Consider the following 17,533-nt stretch of genomic DNA (forward strand, 5'->3'; position numbering starts at 1 on the left):
GTGATAAGATTACAATGAGCATTCTTGACTATTGCTAACTATAAATTTGAGCTGTGTGGGTCAACGTGGTGACTCAGCAATCAAAGTTACTTCATCCTGCTGCAGAGGACTGCAGTTCGGTTTCCAGCACCACGTTTAGGATTTCCAGGGGGAACAGGAGATGAGTCAGGGAATTAGAACAACCTTGCATTACTTAACTAGTGCTTGTGGCTTGATCAATGGCACTGGGAAGGCTCTGCTGTAGGGAACCCCTGCAACAGTGTCGCAGTGTGCTCGCTGCTACAGAGCACTGTGGAGGCTGCCAGTGCTGTCAGATGAGGGGGGGAAATAGACGAGAGAAGAAAAAAAATATACATACAGTCAGCAAACAATGTGAAAATTTACTGTAGCATCACATGGTAGATATTATTTACCTTATTGTGCATCAACTGATGCACACTGTATCCCATCTGTGATGCAGGTAGACACAAAACTTTATATCCCACGGCTAAAAAAATACTGCTATTTTCTAGGTACAGCCAATCCCTGCTAAACTGGAATGCACACAAACCCCACGACGTTCCTTAGAGCGGGAGCGTGTCCTCGCCGGTCAGCTGCAACATCGGGCAGGTAATTAACAAATGCCTGGATAAAACGAGCGCAGTCTTGTTTATCAATCAACATCCTATTAATTAGCTCACGTGTCAATTTTAATTGAAGTGATTTGTATTAATAATGGTTGTCTATGCAAGTTGTGTGGCTTACCTGCAGGGATCTGTGCTTGCTCCCGGGCTTAACTTTCGGCAAATATTCTATCCTAGGAAATATCTTCACAATTTCAGAACACTGATTTTCTGAGAGCTAAATACCTGTGTAACTGATGGCTATTTAATAATAGAACCTGTGTCTGGGAAACCATTACCTGATAACTATATCCAAAATGAAAACAGAATAACAGTGTTATGTGAGAAACTGTCTGGCTGAATCCATGTAATAAAAAAGCTCCAATGACACACATAAGGGGGTAACATTATTTGCAAATTATAATAATAGCTTTCCACATCTGTTCCCATGAAGAGGGAAAACTGTGTGGCTGCTGGTATTTTATTCAAGGTTTGACTCGATCTGTACTGCTTTACATTTTTCAAAAAAACCCCACAAAACTCTATTACCCTCATCATTTTACCTTTTCTTATCTTTTTCAAGGCAATGCTGTAGCTCAGGTTTCTCAGAGGTTGTCATCATCCCAGGATCAGGCTGAGCATCTTCTGGAACTGAATTATCCCAGGTGTGCTTTCAATTTAAAAATGACTCTACTAGGACAAATATTAGGACAATCACAGCTGCTTCTGTGCTACTGAACATGATTGTTATTTTATCATTTATAGGCTTGTCAGAGCTCCCTGGTGCTGCACGGTGTCCTCGCACGTCACAAGAGGCAATGTCTGCCCTAAGGAACTTATAATGAAAAACTGCAGAATGGGCTGGGAGAAGGGAATTAATCAATGATTGACTTTCTCTGCATTAAATACAGGTGTGTCTGAGGTATGGAGATTCAATGACTTGGCTAGGTTACGCAGAGAGTCTATAAAAGAATTGGGAATTGAAAGTAGCCCTCTTCCATCTAAATCCAGACATGTTGAGTCATCAGTCAATAACAAGACTGATTTCCATGGCAGTAGTGTTTGGAGGCTTTAATCAGGTTTCATGTCCTATTATGCTGCGTACTGTGTAAATATAGAATAACAGATACTCTCTGCAGGCATGTCCTTAAACAGATCCCTGCTGATTTCAGTGGAACTCTACACGTCCAGAAGGATACCCTGGGGTAGATCTGATTTTCTAAATAGGGATGAGACCCAGTAGGTGGGAGTAAAACCTGGGGAACAGATTACAGTTAACAGGATCATGGGGGTGCCCGTGTAAGGTGCACAGTTAGCAACTTAATTGATCCCTTGTATTATTTTGGAAAAGGGTAAATCACAAACAGAAATTCAGTGATACTCTGGTACCTATATGCTTTGAAGTATCTCAGTAATGATGTTTTACTGAAATGCAAGGTTTTCCTGCCCAAGCATAAATCAAAAACCACTTAAAACAACTGCAGCAAAGCTCTTTTCCATTTTTTTTAACATGGTCTTTAGCAAAGAGTAACCTCTTTGCTGACTTAAAAAGTGAGACTGTGAAAGGTAAATGGGTAATAAAGATGCTATAATGGGGGAACCGTGAGCATGTTTGGAGGACATCTGCTGAGATGTTATCGGCGGCAAAGAAGCCCTGCCCATTCGGTGACATCATTCTCTCCGGCTGCCAGCCTGTCCTGGTAGGCTCAGGGGCTGCAGCGGGAACGCTGTGTGAGAGCCAGGCTGGATGCGGCAGTGGGCTTGATTCCCTCTGGGCTGGCAACCAATAACTGGCTGAGGAGCAGCCACTTCTCCAGCCGAATGCAGATGACAAGGCTGAGGCCAGCGAAGGCCACAAGGCCAGTCAACTGGTTGATTTCTCTCACAGTTGCCTTTGTTATTTGAAAATTTAGTGTGTATTTTAGATGAGCACCAAGAAGCTCCTGCAGAGACTGTGCTCAGCACTGGACATGGACATGCCGAGAGGCAGGTCCTGTCCCACACAGACCCAAAGGGATGGTTGTGTCCTGGTTTATACAGACTCTTGGTGGACCCAGCTTAATGCGTGAGCCATTCTGGTCAAGGCTGGGATGGGAAGTTCATCAGACAGGCAATGTTTGACGACTCGAGGTCAAAGAAAACTGATGTTATGTGCCAAGTATGGTGAGGGATGGGGTGGGCAACCAAGAAGGTATTTGTTATATTAGGACACATGCAGGGTTTCTGAGCCTGAATTTTGCAGCCGATGTGTCTCTGACTATTATTCCTAATATCCTCAATTCCTAATATTCTCCCAAATATCTTCTTAACTTCTGGATACCATCAGCTGATGTGGCAGCAAATGTTCCCAATTCCTGAGTCTACATTAGCATGCTTGAATCAGGACTGTGCTGTTGAGGCAAATCTCCAGACTGTACCCATTTACTGTGGTTTGGTTTGTATCACAGATCAGGCTGGGAGTGCATGAACTGAGCTCCCTTCCAGTGAACCTAAAGCAGTGAGATCCTCCAGAGCAGTCCACATGAACTTTGGCCACCACTGGGCATATAGTCCATGGGACCCCATTACAGTTAGCCTGAAACACCCCCACTTCACTGAAACACCTCTGATGTGGAGATGAGGTCTTCAGCATCCACTGGATCACTCCAGAAAATCACTCCTCCAAGGCCACAATTGCTCACTGCTGAGGGCAGAGGAAGAGGGTTTAGGCTTGGAGACAAGCCCAGCCCCTCAGAGCAGGATGGACATAACTCACTCTGGCCACAGAGCGCAGCAGCCACCAGCCTATCTGCAGGCACAGCTAACAAAACAAGTGTAGATGTAGCCAAAAGATAGTAAAAGTACTCAAATGTTTTGTGACAACAAGTCAGGCAGAGAACTCAGTGATTTCACTGAGGGCAAGTGATAGCATAAGCTTAAACCTGATTAGAAATCAAAGAACTACAGGAGAGAAATGTTCAAATAGCTGAAAAAAATTTTATATTTAAAAATATATAAATAAATATTTATATAATATATAAATTATTAGCAGGGCTCTCCTTTCATAGGACTGCTTCTTGTATTATAAATAAAGCAGGATCTGAATACAAATGAAGACATCAGTAAGCACAATTTTGTGGCTGCAGTAGCCAGGGGGTCAGACCAGAATGATGCTGAAATGGTCACTTCTGCCCTTCAAAGTTTCCAAACTATACAATTTTGAGCAGGTGACTCAAAGCGTAGCAGATTGTCACGTGTATGCAGATGCCATTAAAAACACACTGAAGAAATTAAAAGCAAACCCTTCTCTTCTAGTGTTACTATACAAATAATAAAAACACTTGCCAGTCCACTGGATAAATATCCTACATATATACATATACATATCTTAAAAGATATGGGAAGCCCCTGTCACCATAATGCTTAAAACCTTAAAAATTCGATTCCAACTCTTGATCTCCAGGAAACTGCAAATCTCATGAGGAAAACTTGAGCTGCTCTGTGCTGGCTGTCACCTGGAGCTCAACGCAGCCAGAACCAGTGCTCCAAGAACCCATTGCTGTGCCTGTGTCCTCATCCAGCAGCACGGCTGCTGCTCCTTGCACGTGGGGATCTGCAGGGATAATCAACCCATGAAACAAAACCCAAGTTATTATGCCCACACCACGCTTAACTGTGTAATTTTAGGTAAAGAAGATAGTTAGCATTAGGTGTGTGAGGGTTGGGAATGCAACAGGAATGTGAAAGTTTTTATTTTTCTTTTAATATGTGTCTATAATGCCAGTGTTTCAGTCTCAAAGGATTTGCCTATCTGACTGTAGTTAAGATTGTGATATTCCCTCACACAGATCATTGGAATTTCAGCATTTTCAGGTATCTTCCCAGACCTAAGAACTCATGACATGCTACTTTTTAAGGAGAGGGGAAAAGCAGCAGTTTGCAGCAGACTTCAGTCCCTTCAGATCAAAGCCCAGGTCTTCTGATGTGTGTCTACAGTGCCTAATGGTGCCTGGTCCAGGCTGGGACTTGTGGTTATCACTGTAACAACAAAAGCAACTGCAGTGGTGTATGGCACAGAACCGATATATTTGCTATTTTTGTTTGTTTTATATATAACTAGCCCATTTTCTATGCAAACCAATCCAGTTCCTGTTTATATACCAAACTGCCCACAGCATGTTTGCTGCCCCTTGTCATGGCTGTCATTATTCCTGGTGAAGAAGACTCTACTGCTCTCACTTTGGAGCTTGTCAACGGCACTGACACCCTGCCATCCCAGGGCTCTCCAGCTTTGGCACCTTGGAACAGAAGCTGGAAACCAAAGCTAGGTCTTCTGTCTGACTTCTCCCAGGGATTTTTAGCAAGCCATCAGGAAGAGCAGCAAACAGGCCCCATTGAGTTCTGCTCTTCCCATTACCAGTTTAGCTGACACTTAGCCTTGTAGGAAATTCATCAGAGAAGGACAAGCAAACTCGTACATCTATTTATTCTCAAGAGGAATTTCTAAAAAGCAAACCCACAATGTTTCAGCATGACTATATATTAATTATTTTTTCCAGAGAGCTTGCTATTGTTTTGCTACTGAGAAATACACCTTCAAACATTGGATTTGCTCAGTTTTAGAAGCACAGCTATGTTTATTATATTTGGTGCTGTGAAAAGCACTTCTAATTTGTATTTTTATTGAGCTAGACTTTTGTTTCAGACCAAATCTGAGTTGTTTGTCTAAAAGCTGTTAGTGCCTAGACTGAGATACTAGCTCAGTAATTCCAATAGGAAGTCATACAGTTTCTTCCTTTGAGTACCTCTGAGTACAGCCTACCTTTTAAAAAGTGAGGAACAAATTCTCTGTTGGCCCACAAAGGTGCTGTTATTACTTGAAATCATGGAACAGAGCTTGTTCTACTGGGGGTTAACTCAGTAATTCCATTTCATCTTACCATGCTAGTCTTTCTTCTTATGCCTGACTGGATAAAAACCAATTTTATCCAAAGCTTCATAGTTTAAACATTTTAAAATAATTTTTAAAAGTAACACTGAACTATATGCTACCTATATATATGCTCAAAAAGGATGGGAACAGGACTGCCTGCTCTTCTGGCATGGTATCAATACACTACCTGGCAATCAACTTTTCTTTGCCACTAACTCCTACATTCAGTATTTTCAGGTAATGTAATACCAAGGCACCGGTGATGCACCTTATCCTGAAGCACTTAATAAACGAGAGTTAACAGATGTGAAATCTGAGGAAGCGTTCAGGGAAATCTAGGGACTTCCCTGAAAATTAGGGTTTATAGACTATAATCCCACTGATGATAACTGAGTGATAAAACCCACATTGTTTGTATTTATAAAAATTCTTGAGTGATTTCATTGTTCTCAAAGAAAAAAAAAAGCTGCTTTTGTTCATTGTTGATACAAAGTCACTCTTGTTGTTGCAGACCAGGCACTTCCTACTTTACCTGGGTATTTTTATCCACAGTACTTTGCTGTGTTTGAGAGATAAGCCCTTACTCCAGACTCTGAATCACACTTCCCCCTCAGATTTGGGGAATGTCAGATCCAGATCAGGATCCAAACTTTCTAGTTTGGGCCTGTCTTTCATCATGGTAAATCAACAGTCGGCAAATCTAAACAATAAGTTCGTGTTGAAATTTGGATTTTTTTTTAATTGTACTTCCTTTCTAGCAAACAACAGAGGTTTATTTTCTTCTCTTCAGGACAGAAAACTGTTTACTCTATGATCTTATTTTTTAAACCGCTGCTTCATTTGCAGGGGGAAGTCCTAATGACCTTGCTCACCACACAGCCTGGGAGCTTATCAATCAGGACAGGGTTTGGCAGGAAGGCAAGAAAACTCTCCTGCAACCAGATCTATTACCAGAGATCCCCCTGCCTGGACAGAAGTGTCTTACAGCCACTGAACTCCTGTACTTACATGTGCTTTTTACTTCTAGGTGTAACTGAGGCCTGAAGACTCAAAATTAGTTCATAAATGAATTTTCTCCTTGTTTTTGTTAAGTAAGATACATGTCCTCTGAGCTGCCTGCAAGCTTTGCACACTAATGATTAATTTAATTTTAAATATATCTTCAATGACTACCTACATTTTAATATACACTACGTACTTTGTACATAATACATGGCAGGTCAAAATGTGATCACAAACCCAGATTTTTCCTTTCCATTACCTTTACATCTTAGAGAGTTCCCACAGCCATTCCATTCTGCCCTGGCACCAACAGAAATCTTTCCACTGACTGCAGCAGCTGAAGATCTGACCCTAAACTAGGTAACTGGGCCAGTGCCACAGGGTCTGCTTACTCTGCTTAGTTCCCTGAATGGTACATTTTAAAAACTGCACTGAAATATGCCCCAGTAAACCTAAAGGAGACACACAGAAAATCCCGCACTAGTATAGCTGCTCTGCCAGGAGGAACTGGTCTGTTCCCTGGTGGGAAAGGAGGCCTTGCTCTCTCTGCCTCCCCCATGAAGAAGAGTAAAGCCTTTTTTCCTCTGTCTCATTGTTGGCTCCTCTAGCACACTGGTGTACCCAAAATCCAGCGATACATTTGATGCTCAGGAACCCTGATAACAGATATGATTAGTCAGAGCTAGTTGATCAAAACGAAAGAAGAAAGCGAATTTCACTAAATGCTTACAATCATTCACATGATGTCGTAGAAAAGCCTCTTATTATATCCAAAGGGTTTGATACCAGTGTAAAGGCAGAGCTGTATTCCTCATCTTTACTGCTGTAAGTGCGTGTTACGCACTTCTATGTTGCCAACAGTGCAAAGCTGTGGGAAGATGTGCTGTTTCCTAAATTCCAGCCAGCTTCCGATGGCAGAAATGCTATCACTGGTGATTGTACGTTTCTGGGGAAATCCAATCAGTTCTTACAGCCCAGTTAACGTTTATGGCACTGTCAATTACAGAATAAACAAAATCCCTCAATGACCAAAGAGGACAAATTCTGATAGTGGGTGGGTGGAGAAATGTAAATCTGTCATAGGTGTTTCCACAACATTGTTTTTCAGAGCAGAACGGCTCTCAAAAACATTACCAAAAATAATGACATGCTGTAAGCAATAGTTGAAGTAATTTGTGATGTTTTGAGCCATTCCTGCTATGAGAGCAGGACGGCCTCAAGCGCAGCATCCAGACTCACTGCCCTGGCCCCTTCACGGGCAATTCCTTAATGCCTTGCAGACCATCTGCTGTGGAAAAGAACTATCCTCCAAGGTACTGTGATACCTCATTATTTAATCAGCCGGTATTTTACAGGACCAAGGGAAAACTCCGAGCGCAGAGAAAGCAGACTGGCACCCCATATTTTTGGGGGAGCTTGCTGGAAGCGCTCCAAGAGATTTAAAGGAGCTTGGCCCTTCCCAGAGTTCAAAATGCCAGGGCTGACAGGTCTTCTTCCCTATGGTGGGGTCGGGTGCCCGTTTTTTGGGGTTGCTGTTTTTCCAGAGAAGGGCAATGAATCCTGTGAAGGGTCTGGAGCACAAGGGTTATGAGGAGCAGCTGAGAGAGCTGAGGGTGTTTATCCTGGAGAAAAGGAGGCTCAGGGGTGACCTTATCACTCTACAACTCCCTGAAAGGGGGTTGTAGCCAGATGAGGGATCAGTCCCTTTTCCCAGGCAACCAGCGATAGGAAAGGATAGTGTTAAGCTGTGCCAGGGAGGTTTAGGTTGGACATTAGGAAGAATTTCTTCACAAAAAGGGTGATTAGACATCGGAATGGGCTGCCCAGGGAAGTGGTGGAGTCATTGTCCCTGGAGGTGTTTAAAGAAAGCCTGGACCTGGCACTTGGTGCCAGGTCTGGTTGACATGGTGGTGTTCGGTCGAAGGTTGGACTTGCTGATCCCAGAGGTCTTTTCCAGCCTAATTGATTCTGTGATTCTATGAAACTGTCCACGCTCCAGGCACCCGGCCCTTAGGCCGAGTCAGGGGAGGCCACATCCCTCGCGGGGCTCAGCCACCCCCAGCTCCCCGGCCCAGGGCCGGGGGAAGGGGGAACACGGCCCGGGGCCAGGAAACGCCGCCCTCGGGGCCTGGGGCCGGGCCGGCGGGTGGGCGGAGGGGGCCGGGCCGGCGGGCGCTGCCCCGCCGCGCTGAGGGAGCTCGGAGGGCGGCGAGGCCCCGGACCCCGAGCGGGGAGCGGCGCGGAGCGGAGCGGAGCGGGGCGGCCCCTCGGCACGGGCGGGAAGCGGCGGCGGGACCCGGCGGCCGCTCCGCGGAGGATGTGAGCGAGCACCGCGGACACGCGTGCGGGACAAGCCCGGCCCGGGCGGCGAGAGCGCGGCCGGGGGCGCGGGGGGAGGCGGCGGCGGAGCGAGGCGAGGGGCGGCCTCGCAGGGCGGAGCGGCGGCGAAGGCGAGCCGGCAGCCGGAGCGGGCGTGCGAGCGAACCCCACGGGCCGAGCGCCTGCGAGAGGGGGAGGAGGAGCCGCCCCGCCGCCCGGGGATGGTGAGGAGGAGGCGGCGGCTGCCGGGAGCCCAGTGAGGCCTTCGCTCGGCGCCCGCCGCAGAGCCCGCCCGCCTCGCCGGCCGCCCCCTTCCCCCGCTCAGCTCGCTGGCTCGCTCCCCCCTTCCCTCCCCTTCCCCTGCTTCCCTCCCCGGCTCCCTTCCCCTGCTGCCGCCGCCTCCTCCCGGGGCTCCAGCCATGTAAGTGACCCGCTCCCCGGCAGGGAAGGGCTGGGGGAAGGAAGCGCCGGGGCCGGGGCCTGCTCGGCGCGGCCGCATTGTGCGGGGCCGGGAGGGACGGGAGGGCACGGGGAGGGGGCGGCCGCCCTCCCTCCGCCTCCCCCGGCCGGGGGCTGCCCCGGCGCCCCCCGGGCACGGCCGGGCGGGGTGGGGGGCGCGGGGGGCCGGGCTGCGGGCGGCCCCCGGGCCGAGCGGGCGGTCGCGTCCTGCCGGCGGGCCCGGGGCGGACAGGAAGCTGTTGGCTCCCCCAGGATGCGGTGGGGGAGAGGGCGGCGGGGCGGGGGGCTCCCCTCGGGCCTGCCCCCGCCCCGGCCCCTGCCCGAGCATCCCCCGGGGAAACGGCGGTGGGGGCGACCGGGGGGGGATGATTTGTGTTATTTCTGAAACGCCGACGAGCGAAGTAGCCGAGCCCCCCCCCGCCTTTTCCCACCTCCCCCGCCCCCATTTTCTCCCCTTGTCTTCTGCGGCCGCGTTGTTCAGCCCAGCTCCGCTTTGCGGACCACTGAGTGTTTGCCGACGGGGGTGTGATTCTCTCCGTGGGCATTTGGCGTGTGTAGGTGGCTGTGCAGCGCTTGTGGACTTGATTTTTTTTTTTTTGGTTTGTTGTTTGGGGCTTTTTGTTTGTTTGTTTGTTTTTGGTGTTTGGTTTTTGTTTTCTTTTTGTTTTTTGCAGAGCTGTCTGCAGATGCCTCTCCCGACCCCCCCCCCCAGTTGAAATTCTGCAATTGCCGAAATGTTCTTAGAGACTTGTAGGACTTTTGCTTCTGTTTCGCTTGTAAAACACATAATCAAGCATATAAACGTGCTGGTGCTTTTTATGTATTTTACTGACAAGACGCTGCGAATGCTAATACAGCTTGTACCTTATCGGTAGTGTGTCCCTCCCCAACCCCACTGGGGGAAGCATTTAACTATTTTGCTTTGGTTTTGTACCACGTTTAACATATAAGAAGCAAATCCACGATTTGCGCTTGTTTGTTTTATTTATACCACAGGAGGGATGTACATTTCAAAATACTGTTATAAAAGGGAGTTACTAACACTTAATGCTGAAGAATATTTGTTTGCAGGTAAATAAATTTGACATACTGCATGACTAGTAATTACTTTTATGTAGTAGTTAATTTCATGATGACAGCCACAACATTTGTCTAGTTAACAGATTTAAAGACACTGTGGAATTACCTTTGATTTTTTTAAATAGGAGGGTTTGTATTGTGTGTGGTGTTTATAGAACTGATTTTGGTGTACAGCAGTGGTAAATCAAATTTAAGAATTGATCCAGTGTCCACAAGTCACTTTTAGCTCCAGCATTCACTTACAGTCTTATAAAAATGTCCTGTAAGTGATTACATTAACAATTAAATAGGCTCATGACTGGCTTTATTTCTTTGGGCACAGAACAAAACTTGTCATAAATACTTTAAAATGGAATTTGATTGAATGCATCTCAGGTTGGTACAGAAGTTCTGAGCAGCACAGTTCTTAAATTATATGACCATAAACTGTAAGAGGACTTGTTCAGGAACATAAAGAGGATTTTGTCTGGGCTGCAGAGGGGGCATGAAGAAGTCACTTTTCTGCCATCACTCAGTTTTGAAATAGGCAGCTTAGTTTGTCCTGTCAAACTGTAGTTGTGGTTCCAGCTTGGACAGCTGGATGTCGTAACTCTGGCCCCTCACCTGAACGGTATTAACCTCCTGTCTATTGATCAGCAAAGGCATAAGAGCACAAATATTTCAGGTTAAGGTTTTGTAAACCTAGATTAGGCTAACGGATTGAAAAAAAAATGAAAGTAGCTGTAGAGATTTTTGTTTTCTAGTTGGCATTTTCTCTATAGCTTAGTATCTGAGAAGCCTTTCTGAACCTTGTGATAAGCTGCACTTGCTGCCATGCAATTCCAGCAGATGTGGTGTCGTTTGACACACAGCATAGAGTAGTAAATTCTGGTGACCACGCCTAAGTTGCGGCCCACAATGCCTTTTTGTAAGGGAAGCTGAGATGCTGGAGCAACCTGGTCCTTCTAAGCTTCCTTGAAAGCTGTCTGCCCAGATTTGGTAACTGGGTCATGGTGCAAAGCTGCTGCGGGCTCAGAGGGCCTTGAGCACGTTGGAATCGCTGCTGCTCCCGTGAAACACCCAGGGCGGGATTTGCGTAACCAGGAGATGTACTTCGCTGGTCAAAGCCTGGTGGGGACATCTATCTGTACGCTCCACTTGAAATGTTGGCTGGAGCCCAGCTTGGTTGTGTCTTTGCTGTTTAGGTGCAGTTGGTTGTCAGCTGTGAGCTTACACTGGGAGGAGGACGTGGGTTGCTCGTGGCATCCCATGTAATGGGCCCAAACGCACCCCCCTCTGCTCCAGTCTGGTTCCTGTGTGTCGTCTGCTCTCATGACAGTGTCATGTGGCCATGGTAGGCAAACATGGGCATCTGGATCCTGTTTTGCCTGGTCCTGCTGCTGTGCATTATGAGAACATGTAAGGATGTGTAGCACATTTGGACTCCGGGTGTCCTAGGAGTATCAGGAATATGCCACATCAAGGCAGTGGACATCGGTAACTGGTGGTGTGACAGGCAAAGCATTAGCCCAGGAGAATGCTTTGCTGTAACCTGCTTTCTGATCTGGGCTAACTAGTGCAACCTGGACGCAGTCTGACATGCCAGGACTGAGACCGGTGAATCTGATTCTCTTTTAGTCCCTTGCTTACTCTCCCTCATGAAGATGAGGTGATTACTGTAGATGCTCCTGTATCCCGTAAGCTTAAGTTTCAGCTGCAGCATGATGGAAAATTTCCTTTTCTTCCTCCTGTGCTTTAGGGTGTGAGTGGAAACGAATATAAAATTTCATATTGGAAAGAGGACAAGGAGGACAGATTCATCTCTTAATTTTGTACAGACAAAAGAAGGTGAGCATAACATACAGAAAAGAACAAGAGAAGGAGCTCTAAGACGACTCTCCCAAATACGGAGAAGATGGTTCTGCTCCACCTTCTGTTGGGCGGTTGGTTTGACTGACTCCTTAGAGCAGGTTTTGCTGCTGCAGTGCCTAGGGAAGTGAGTTATCTCATTATTTATGAAGAAGTTAATAACCTTTAAGGAATTAATATACACGCAAACCCAGCGTCACCATGATATGATGCTGGTGTCATGCCATTCATGATTTACTGCACTTCAGCTGCATGAGGAATACTTCAGTGTTAAAAAAAATATTATAGAAATGCATTTTGAAAAACAAGCAAAGAGAAGGCTAAGAGAAAGACCAAGTTGTTTAGCTTTTGACAGTATTCAGTCCTGTGCAGACACAGACTGGAGCAGCCAGGTCATACTTACCTCAGATGCCCTCTGTTCACTGGGAACCATTCCTAGATGGCCATAAATGAGGACTGTAATCATTCCTTTTTTTTTTTTCCCTCTAAGGATTTTATGGAAAAGGAACTTTCTCTGGTTTACGCATCTTCAGTAGTACGTTGACCTATAGTTAACTTGCTCCTCTATTCCGAGAAATTCCTCTTGCTTGCTGCCACTGTCTTCAATAATGTCTTTTACTAAGGCAGATATATTAGGCACAGCTTGAGTGTGTGTTTTAAAATACACGAGACAGAGCGGGTTTGCTGCTGTTGGAGCTGTGTCTATGGACATCTTATTAGATAGTGAGAAGGGATCCCCGGCTGTTCACAGTAAAAATAGCTCAAGTTTACCCCTATGAAATAAGTGCTCTCACATAGCTGACTCAAGGACCGAGGTGGAACCCATGCTGCAGGTTGGTGTCAGGGAATGTTTGATGTTTTCCCACTTGGTTGTGCCATGCTGCCTCTGCATGGCTTCTTTATAACACCCCCCACCCACTTCACCGCCCCTCTTCCCTGGAAGAGGATGGGCAGGTAAAGACATACCCCTGAGAGCAGGGCTGCAGTTGCCTGATGTTTCTTGGGTATAAATTGTGGGGGAAAGGCAGTCCAAACTGCTTGGACACCACAGAGAAGAAAAAGCAGTTCCTCTGAACTTTGTATTTCTTTGTTGATCTGCTTTTTTTGGCTCTGTTGTCATTCAAATTCAGATTATGAGATGACAGCTTAGCTGATGACAAGCAGGAGGCTGCCAAGTGGTAATCCTGGCAAGTGTTAACCCAGGAAAACCTGGAGTAAGTTAGTTGCAGATTGCAGAATTTTAGTCCTTCATGCTTTTTTCTGTTTTTAATAGTAGGATTGTCCTTTCTACAGATTATTTTGGCTTGTAGCTTCCTTTTTTATGTATGGTTATTGAAAAGAGTGTAAATTGTTCAGTGCCACTAAATCATTGAATTCAGGGTGCAGAGGGAGGTTGCACAGTCCCTGTGCTCTGTGACACGAGGTTAGAAGCGTTAACTTTCACACCTGGGTGTTGCATTTCCATATGCAAGTTGTGATAATCTTAGGGGTTTTGTTCAACACTTTGCAAATTGCTCAATGCTCAGATGAAGCCTCCAAGCATCAACAGCATAACCTCTTGACATCAACAAGCAAGTCTAGCTTGCATGACTGTTGTGCATGCAGTTCTGAAAGGAAGAAGAAAGCCTGCCATGTTCCTAATAGCTCTGAAGCTGCAGCTAAAGGAGTTTGTTCCTAAGTAACTCTGGCAGCTCTGGGTTGCTGGTCTCTATTCTGCAGAGTATTGTGTTCTCATATTTATTTATGAAATTAATGAATTCTTACATGTCACTTGTTCCAATGTAATTTTCTGTGTGTTTTCCCTCCCTCATGCAAACATCTGTTTCACGGAGTCGATAATTATGACTAGTGAGATTGGCAGATTAGTAATTTGGGAAAAAACCTCAAACCCACCTTGTTTCTGGGGAGAACTAGAAAATAAAGTGTTAACTGGAAAAGCTGAGGAATAGTAATAAACAGTGTAGGTTCCTAAACAAAGTGTCAAGGGAGTGACCTTCTTTCTCCCCATGCATTTCTGCTGGCGGTGATGGAGCTTGTTCAAATTTGAGCTCTGTATGTTGAAGGCTGCCTGTTTCAGAGCACTGTGATCTACGGCACAGAGCCCTCAGCCCCTGCTGGGGTTTTATTTCTAGGCTGGATTCATTTTGTCCACCTGTTTCTTCCATCTAGTGTTACGTCTTGGTGAGTTATGGGGAATTAGTTGCTTTTTAATCTAATTTCTGATGGATGGCTATCACCTGCACGCTCAGAGATAATTGATGCACACGTGCCAAATGCATGCAGCGACGGTATACGTTTGTTAGGTGGTAATGTGATGTCTGTAGTTGGAGAGATACTCCAGTAAGAGCCAGGTCTTTGGTGGGAGGTTGCAAATGTTGCTGGATTTTGTTTTATTAAAACTGGTCGGTTACTGCTGGGAATTTGTCACCAATTAGGTTTTTTGATCACTCAAGTAATACCAAATTGAATGGCAGCATGGACACTCCGGAGAGCGCAGAAGACATTGAAGAAAAACAGGGAACATTTGTGCCACAAGCAGAAAAATAATCAGATTCAATTTAGAAGAATAATAAAAGCTAATGCATTTGGGAAGAGATTACTTTGAATGAGGGAGAGAAATGCACAGAACATTTCTGTGGTAGTCAGCCATGAGCAAGGCACATTTTCAATAAGATATAGCAATTCTGAGCTACTTAGATAGGGACTTTGTCTCATAAAGCAGAGGGGTAAAAATCCCAAATTGCACTTGGGTGTATTTCAGTGTGAGAAAGACAACAGCAAACTGCAGTGCTGTTAGGGAAGAGCAGTAAAATTGATCAGGGCGCTATAAGGGCTGATTTTGGATAACAGAAAGGTACATGAGCTTATCTGTGGTTGTTTGTGTACCTCTAGGAGAGGTAGAAATGACAAAGGTAGACAAGATGCTTTTTGGGAAGTCGAGGAGGTTTGAGTGGGATTAATGGGATGATGCTGAAGGTAAGAAAATCTGAATCAGCATGGGAATATTTACTCTCAAAGGTTTATCTCTAAGATATGCCATGTGCTGGTTAATAGAGTGCCATCATACTGTAACGACTCTTTCAGAAGAGGTTCTGAAGGTCTTCCTTACCAGGAAATATTGAAAACTGGACTTTGTGAAATTTCAGAGTTTTTATTGTTGTGAAGAGTGAGGTGGTGTTGCGGAGATGGAGGTCTTGAATCAACCTGTAATTCACTCTGGTAATGCTGTGAGTCTGCCTGTGATCAACCTACTCAGTGAAGAAGCAGGACTTCAGCAAGCGCGTACCTTGGCACCTCCGCCCGCCGAGGTAGAAAAATCCTTGTGAAGAGCTAAGCCTTTGTTTAGGATTTTTAATAATAATAAACCAAAAATATCCCAAACCAACACCCCAGCAGTGAAAGCTAATTCCTTGCATATCCCTTACTGTAGGTCTGTGACATGCTTTGAGATGATGGTGTATTGTTCTTCTGATCCTTTTAGAAATAGCTGGGAAGGAGAAAAACGGAGAAAAAACCCTCGTCCCTCTTGTGGAGCCTTCTGCTGGAGTTCAGGAATTTCAACAGAGTGATCTTTTGGCATAAACTGGTTTTTCAAGAGACATTCCTGCCATTATGAATGAAGTAGCAATAGTGAAGGAAGGCTGGCTTCACAAACGAGGTAAGTGACTCTTCCCTCCCGGACAGTGGATTGACTGTCTCCTGTGCAATGATCTGGTGTTTAGCAGCATGTCTTCAAATAATCCATTATTTTCCCCTTCACCTTAGTGGGAATATAAGGACTGTGTGTGACTTTCTTTTAAGTTTTAGAAAATGCACATTCGAGGAGTTTTCTTTGTGTCTGTGTGTTTTCACTGAAAACTGCTTTGAAAATGATGATAGAGATAGCAACTGAAGGAGATGCTTCTTAGTGTTAGAGGTTAAACTGTAGCAAATTATTTTGCTTTACATGTAGGCCTGGAGCTTTTCTTTTTGTGTTTGAAGGGAGGATTAAGGTGAATCTTTTTTGAAAAATATGCCTGTACTTCGCGAGTAGTGCTGTGCTCTTGCAGAGACTTGCTAGAGAATGTGCTATTCTGTTTGTGTCTGAACTGGTCTTGGTACCAGTGTCCTGGATGGGAAGAATAGCCTCGAGTTTGTGCACTCTCTGCATTTCTGTTGTACCACTAATGCAGTTTGATTTTTGTAACAAGTCTTTCTTCTTGACAGAGTGGCAAAACTGATAAAACAGTCACGTGTACCATTAGGCATTTACATTCTTAAATGTTTTCTTCCCAAAACAGTGAGTTTGTTCTTTTATGGGGAGGTGTTCATTTTCAAGTACCACAGCATTGATCCTATATGGTACCTCACTTAGGTGTTTCTTTATATTCTACTATCATTCCTTGGAAAGGAGAGAGCACTGACAGGTACTTTCCATAATAGCGTCATTTTTTTTGGACCAACAACAGAATCTCTGTGTTCCAGCAGTAGGGAAGCTTACATGGTTCTGCAGACTCAGGATTTTTCTAGAGGGTTTGCAGCAACTTGCCTGAAGGTGCAAAGGTGTAGCATAATTATTTATGGAAGAAATTATAAATACGTTATCATAACCTGGATAAAGGCTGATGGTTCTGCAAAAATAAGAAATATCTAAGGATTTAGAAAACATGTTGATGATCTGTGTTTTAAAAGGGTGGAAGCATATATTTCTAACAGCTGGATATGCAGTGTAGTTTAGCAGATTGTTTGATGCTTGATGTACAAATGTTTTGATAAAATTTTTTCTGTTTTGTTTTTTTTTTTGTTCCGGTTTATTTCAGTTGGAAACCTCTTTGCACTCATTAGCTTAAACAGCTCATTCAGTAATTCTGGTGTACCCAGGCTGCCTTGTTCTGATAAAGTATTTGAGAATTATGCTGTGTTTGGATTAAACAGGAGAAAAGAAACACAGAATTACGCTTCCCATTACCATTTATGAATCTAGAAACTCTTCAAATCAGAGAGATTTTTTTAGTTTAAACAGTGTTTTTAGGCTGAGGGTTTTTAACTGTCTTTTGTTACAATTCTTCCTGCACTTACCTGTAATTTAAAAAAAAAATTGTTATTTTGAGGAACACTGTAAAAAAATCGGGGAGAAACATTTACTTTAGAAAGTATGAAAAAGGTACTGTCAGGACGATTCAGAGCAGATGTGTCTGAAACTTTGAAACGGTCATGTTGTGTTTCAAACGTGTCTGTGTTTACTTTTGAGAACTGAATTTTTGTTGTTTCTAGGATTATGATAAAGCTACTTTCAAGTAAGGAGACCTCTGGAGGAGATCTCAGTAAAAGA

The 17,533-nt window shown here is 44.8% G+C and overlaps 1 protein-coding gene across 7 annotated transcripts in view; it reads left to right on the forward strand.

Annotated features, from left to right (window-relative positions):
• The first annotated feature begins 8,782 nt into the window (after positions 1-8,782).
• The window catches only part of AKT1 (AKT serine/threonine kinase 1), a 74,959-nt gene continuing 66,208 nt past the window's right edge, over positions 8,783-17,533 (forward strand). The window contains exons 1-2 of one of the 7 annotated variants that reach the window (XM_051769974.1): positions 8,783-8,835; positions 15,704-15,880. In XM_051769974.1, coding sequence (XP_051625934.1) covers positions 15,835-15,880 — 46 coding nt within the window. In that variant the 5' untranslated portion in view covers positions 8,783-8,835; positions 15,704-15,834. Of the gene's footprint in view, positions 8,836-8,926; positions 9,257-9,541; positions 9,696-10,350; positions 10,366-12,183; positions 12,202-14,386; positions 14,404-15,184; positions 15,531-15,703; positions 15,881-17,533 lie in introns of those variants that run through there. The other 6 variants (XM_051769970.1, XM_051769975.1, XM_051769977.1 and 3 more) reach the window with 6 other exon arrangements.

This window comes from Manacus candei, unplaced genomic scaffold, assembly GCF_025592945.1.
Source record: "Manacus candei isolate 608988 ecotype Guabito, Panama unplaced genomic scaffold, ASM2559294v1 h1tg000113l, whole genome shotgun sequence".
Taxonomy (NCBI): Eukaryota; Metazoa; Chordata; class Aves; order Passeriformes; family Pipridae; genus Manacus; species Manacus candei.